Raw genomic sequence first — 5,493 nt, forward strand, 5'->3', positions numbered from 1 at the left:
TCAAAGGAGATACCCTGACCGATGATAATTGAGACTCCTCTTGCCTGTGCTTGACAAGAGGAGTGAAAGTGCTGCCCCCCCCCCCAGCTTGCCAGGAGACGTTCATTGTCTGAGCTCCGTATGTGTGTTTCTTGTAGATAAGCTATGTCCACTTTTAATTTTAAGGTGAGAGAAAACCTTTCTTCTCTTGATGGGGTGGTTTGAGCCTTTAACATTCCAGCTTCCAAAGTTAATGTGTCTGGCCATGTGAGCCTGCAGTAAAGATTATAGTGTATACAGTTTGATGTTTATGAACACTGAAATGAGCCAGGACAACATGGAAACAATGATGAAGGCTAACAGAGAGAAAGAACAGCGATTTAGTCTTTTTGGCAGTGACAGATACCCTAGCACTCCCCACCCAGAACCCCCAGAACATGAAAGCTGCTAGAGAACTAAGCAGCAAACTCTTCAGAACCAACATCTGACAGTGAATATTCTTCCTTTTTAACCGTCTATTTGAGCTCCGGGATGCTGTTAAATAAATAAAAAAAGGAAATGATAATACTTAAATAAAATGAATATTATATAATACATACAAAAAAAAATAATAATAATAACAATAAATAAATACAAATAAATAAACAAATAAATAAATAAAAATAAAAAATACATGTAAATAAAATAGTACTAATAAAATAAAATAAAATAAAAAAAGTAGATATTATGGTTTGAGAACATTGTCCATACACAACACTGTCCGGTTAGAACCTTGACTTGAATGTACGTAAATTAAAGATCACTACGAGAGTAGGAACCGGAGGCTTCGCTGGGAATACTTAATTGGTCTTAGCTGAAGGACAGTCATCACCGCATTAAGAGGAATCCGTTGTTCTGGGAAGGTTGCTGATGTATTTGTTTGCTTCATCTACGGAGCCGATCCACTTTTTGTCTCCGTTCCGTAGAGTGACGCGAAGCCTGGCAGGGTAGAGCAGGGCAGGTTTGAGTCCTCGGTTGTAAAGTTCAGTCATCACGGCCCTGTATTCTGCCCGCTGGTTGGCGACTTCAGGGCTATAATCCTCCACGACGCGTATGGGTTTCCCCCGCAATTCAAGCATTCCCAGCCGGCGAGCCTCTCTGACGATGAGCTCCTTGGTCTGGAAGCGGTGCAAACGGAGAATGACCAGCCGCGGGCTTTGCCCGGCGGCTGGTTCGGCTGCAAGGGAGCGGTGAGCGCGGTCGATTTCTGGTGGGGTCGGGAGGATTTCGGCTCCGAACACCTCACACAGCAGATTGGAGAAGAACTTAGACGGAGAGCCACCTTCGGTCGATTCCGGAACCCCCAGGATACGAACGTTCTGGCGTCTGCTTCGCCCCTCCAGCTCCGTGACTTTAGCTTTAAGCTTAGCATTAGCTTCACGGAGGATGGTACATGTCTCCTCGAGGTCTGTCACCCGCTGATTTAAGTCCTCTGAAGCCAGCTCCAGAGATGAAACACGTTGATCATGATCCTCCACCGTGAGTCGCGTTTGATCTAGCTTTGAGTCGAGCAGGTTGAAGGAGGTTTTGATCTCTGTTGCTAGCGCCTCGCGGTGTTGCTCCAGCAGCTTGGTGATAGCTTCAAGAGTTAAGCTAGCCTCTTCTTTTTTTGGTCGTCTTAGCTTGTTTGGGGGTCATATTGCAAGTAAATTCCTCGCACGGTTGAAAAGCAAAAGTTATTATTTGGGGACTGGTCGTGTAGAACGCAGTAGAAATGATGAAAGTAGGAAATAAAGGCAGAACACACCCGGAGCTCGTGACTGCGTGCTCCTACTCCATTGCCTCACAACCGGAAGTCCCTTAATTTACTTTTTAATATATTTTTTAACCACAATCAATTTATTTCACAGATAGCTTCTTTCTGTGGGCATGTTGTGGGCGAAAGGTTAATAGTGAACAGCTATAAATCATGGAAGAGTAACTAAAGCTGAAGTAGATTACATGCAGATCTTACATTCATTTTTTGAAACTTTGTAATCCATCAGAACCAGTATTTCAGAGCTGAGCCTTCAGTCTTCCTCCGCCAAAACCATTCTCGTTGTTATTATTAACTATTTTATGTTTCTAACACCATCCTGTTATATATGAGTATTATTTTATGGAGCAATTCCATCATAAATTGATCATTTATATAGACTGAATTCACTACAATTGCACATTTTGTAAAAACAAGCTACAAGTCTCCACCAACTGCAATAACATTTGCAACAAACATCAAAACACAATTGCCAACTCAATAAACTTCAAAATAAACATTTTTATTTACATAAAAAGTAAATAAAAATGTAGTTTACAGCAAATTCAACTTATTTAAAGATGAACTACATCCATGAAGGAAGTCCAGGGGATCAGCGGGAGATTTCCTTGTAAAATCCTGCAAGTTGTCATAACTGTTCTCATCCGAGGCAAATCAAACCGCTGTGCTAAGCTGGACAGGGATACACGCAGAAAGTTTTTTTCCGGTGCTCCCTAAATTTCTGGGGGTCAGGGAGGGAGATAAACACTAGTTCTTCATGGTCTTGAAACCTGTTTTTTGTCTGGGAAATGATATTGTCCAAAATCCCGCCATGAAGCTGCCGGTATAGTAATGACACTGCAGGTCATTGCATTCGAAGCAGCTGTGATGCATTCTTTGGCGGCGTGGAAGTTCTCATACTGACCCTTTTGTCACTCATCGTTGCCACAAAACTCTGTTACCTGGCCTGACAGAACTGCTGGAAGGCTGAAGGTGGCGGACAAATCCTTTTCCATGCTGAGTCAGGCTCGCTAGCTTCAGAGTTGGTCGGCCTTTTTGACGATGTCCAGTTTTTCCGGAAAGTCCATCTTAAGAATGGCTTATGAAAAGAAGCATCTAAATCACAGAAAAATGTTTATATATAAATGTTTATAAATTATGTCAGTAACTAAATCAACTTCTACGCCCTCTTCTATTCTTAACTCCAAAACAGCGAGTAATTCAAACAAAAATCCAGTGCAGCTACAGCCTACAGCCTGAAGAACAGAAGAAGTTAGTTTGGTCGTGCGAGCTTTGATCATCCAATCAGAGGTGAATATGTCATCTTCAGTCCTTATGAAGCTACAGAGTCTCTAACTCAAATTCGGATTGGTTTAATCAACATCAATGTGTTTGATCCATATTTGGCTCTGGGTTAATCAGCAGTACTTTTATGGAAAGCTGCCGCAAAGACCTGAAGTGAGGACAGTATGAGTGTAAGGCAGACTTTGATGAACCTAGCAACAAGTGAGAGCTAAAATCTGATTGGTTAGAAACTTTAAAGTGAACATAACAGTGACAGCAGCTTAGTCGGAGCGTAGGGCTGTGAGAGAAGCTGACGGAACAGTTTTGGTCTAAAATATATTTTGGACAGATATAGATTTATATATAAACATTTCTGTGTGATCTAGATGCTTCTTTTCAGACAGTTGTAGGCCTTCACCGAAGGCTTTGCAGGCTCTGACGGTACATCACTGATCAGAACAATATTTGATGAGAAAAAGCTGTTTGAAATCAATTAATAAGATTAAATGTCTTCAGATTCATCTCTCCTAGCAGGTCATGTTTTAATAAATCTTGTGCATGTCCTTTCGACCCCTACATGCCGTAAGTCCCGGAGCTCCCATCAGCTCACCTGAAAGGAGGAGGCTACAGATCAATACGTTTGATGAGAAGGCAATAAGCAGCCCTATTAAGTGACAAAGGTTTACTCTGTAACAGCTGGGCTGGCGTGAGAGCCGAGCATGTCTGACTAATGAATCGTGAAACAATCAGGCAGTAGCCATTTGTGTTTAGATCTGTAAATATGGTGCGGTACAAGTGCCAGACCATCGCTGGCACTCCAGCTGGGGCCACAGATGGTCTGGATTGGAGGCGAGGCGCAGGCAAACAGTTAGCTCCTCCGGCCCACACCTCCTCTGTCTCTGAGTGACAACTTCACTTTCGCGGTAACTTACCCGCATGCCCCACATTGGAAGCCAGGATTTGGTGTACATGAAAAAATGAAGGGAAAAAGCCGACAGCTCCTGAGCGGGAGTCCAGTTGATGAGCAGCCGAGCTGTAATCTGACAGAAGGAACCAGGGGGAGTAAAGAGCTGGGAAAAAAAAAAAAAAAAAAGGATCATTGTGCTATTTAAAGGTACGATCAACCTAATTAACCTTGGACTGCTAACCACTGACTCGGAGGAGGCTTGTCCACCAGAAGAACGGCGAGGTGGGACTTCATAAATCTCACTAATAAGAAATCCCTTCTCAAATAGGTAGGAATGAAGACACACAAGCTGGTCATTATTTAGAGGAGGATTGAAAATACTGCATGTAACCTTCTTATCAGTCAAGCCAAGTATTGGAGGCAGCCAGTAATGTGGCAGAGATGGACCGTAATTCATGGAGTGACAGCTGAGTAAATACAGAAACATTCAAATAGACAAACGAGAATACATTTCAAAGAGCTTTTGTCATTTGCCAGCACAAATGATTGAAACACAGACAGGATATATTGTGCAGCTGCAGTAAGCAGGCTGTGAGAGAAGGGTGGGGGTGTCCTTGAAGATCGAGCTGTGAAAGAGATGAAAGGTTTATTTAATCTATTTCCAAGGTAAAATGATCTTCCGGCGCTTTACTCCACATATTTGGTGCGGCGAACCTGGAACAAAGTCATTTACAATGCCCTCAAGTCCATTAAACTGAATGACAGACGTTGTTTACAACCCCAACTGCTTCTGCAGCCGCGCCATTATCGCTGCATACTGATGCCGGCATCAACAGCAGGATTGGCTGTCATTATGGAAGGACAGCAGAGCATCCTGGAGCAGCATTTATCTGGGTCTGCGAAAGATATGCTGCCTGATAAACAATGAATGGCAGGTTACCTTCATGACATTCGGAGATCCAGCACTGCGGTGTTACCATGCTTCAGCAGCATGCAGCCCATCTACATCCAGTTCTCTATATGCAGCCGTCTACATCCAGTTGTCTACATTCAGCCGTCTACATGCAGCCGTCTACTTACAGCCGTCCACATGCAGCCGTCTACAGGCAGAACATTTACATGCAGCCCATCTACATGCAGCTGTCTACATGCAGGCCGTCTACATGCAGCCCGTCTACATGCACCTAAAAGTTAAAGCCCCACTATTTGTCACGCACCTAGGTGTGTGAAATTTGTTCTCCGCATTTGACCCATCCCCTGGGGGAGCGGTGAGCTGCAGACACAGCCGCGCCCGGGAACCATTTGGTGGTTTAACCCCCCAGTCCAACTCCTTAGTGCTGAGTGCCAAGCAGGGAGGCACTGGGTCCCATTTTTTGAGTCTTTGGTATGACACGGCCGGGATTTGAACCCACGACCTTCCAATCTCAGGGCGGACACTCTACCACAAGGCCACTGACCTTGTCTCCATGCAGCCGTCTACATCCAGTTCTCTACATACAGCCGTCTACATCCAGTTGTCTACATGCAGCCATCTACATGCCGCCCGTTT

General features: G+C 44.0%; 1 protein-coding gene across 1 annotated transcript; it reads right to left on the bottom strand.

The window, feature by feature from the left end:
* Nucleotides 1-854: 854 nt before the first annotated feature.
* cremb (cAMP responsive element modulator b) lies at nucleotides 855-2,769 on the bottom strand. The gene is made up of 2 exons (XM_036213459.1): nucleotides 2,716-2,769; nucleotides 855-1,586 (listed from the first exon to the last, which is right to left on the bottom strand). Exons 1-2 carry the CDS (start codon nucleotides 2,767-2,769, stop codon nucleotides 855-857), a joined length of 786 nt encoding a protein of 261 aa, XP_036069352.1.
* Nucleotides 2,770-5,493: the final 2,724 nt, after the last annotated feature.

Source organism: Oryzias melastigma, linkage group LG9 (assembly GCF_002922805.2).
Source record: "Oryzias melastigma strain HK-1 linkage group LG9, ASM292280v2, whole genome shotgun sequence".
Taxonomy (NCBI): Eukaryota; Metazoa; Chordata; class Actinopteri; order Beloniformes; family Adrianichthyidae; genus Oryzias; species Oryzias melastigma.

What these genes read in the sequence shown, in the direction of transcription:
- cremb (XM_036213459.1), bottom strand. Translation starts at nt 2,769, where the DNA reads ATGGAAAAGGATTTGTCCGCCACCTTCAGCCTTCCAGCAGTTCTGTCA. An exon ending in CAGCAGTTCTGTCAGGCCAG is followed by an intron (nt 1,587 to 2,715) that starts GTAACAGAGTTT and finishes GCTATCACCAAG; the next exon opens with CTGCTGGAGCAACACCGCGA.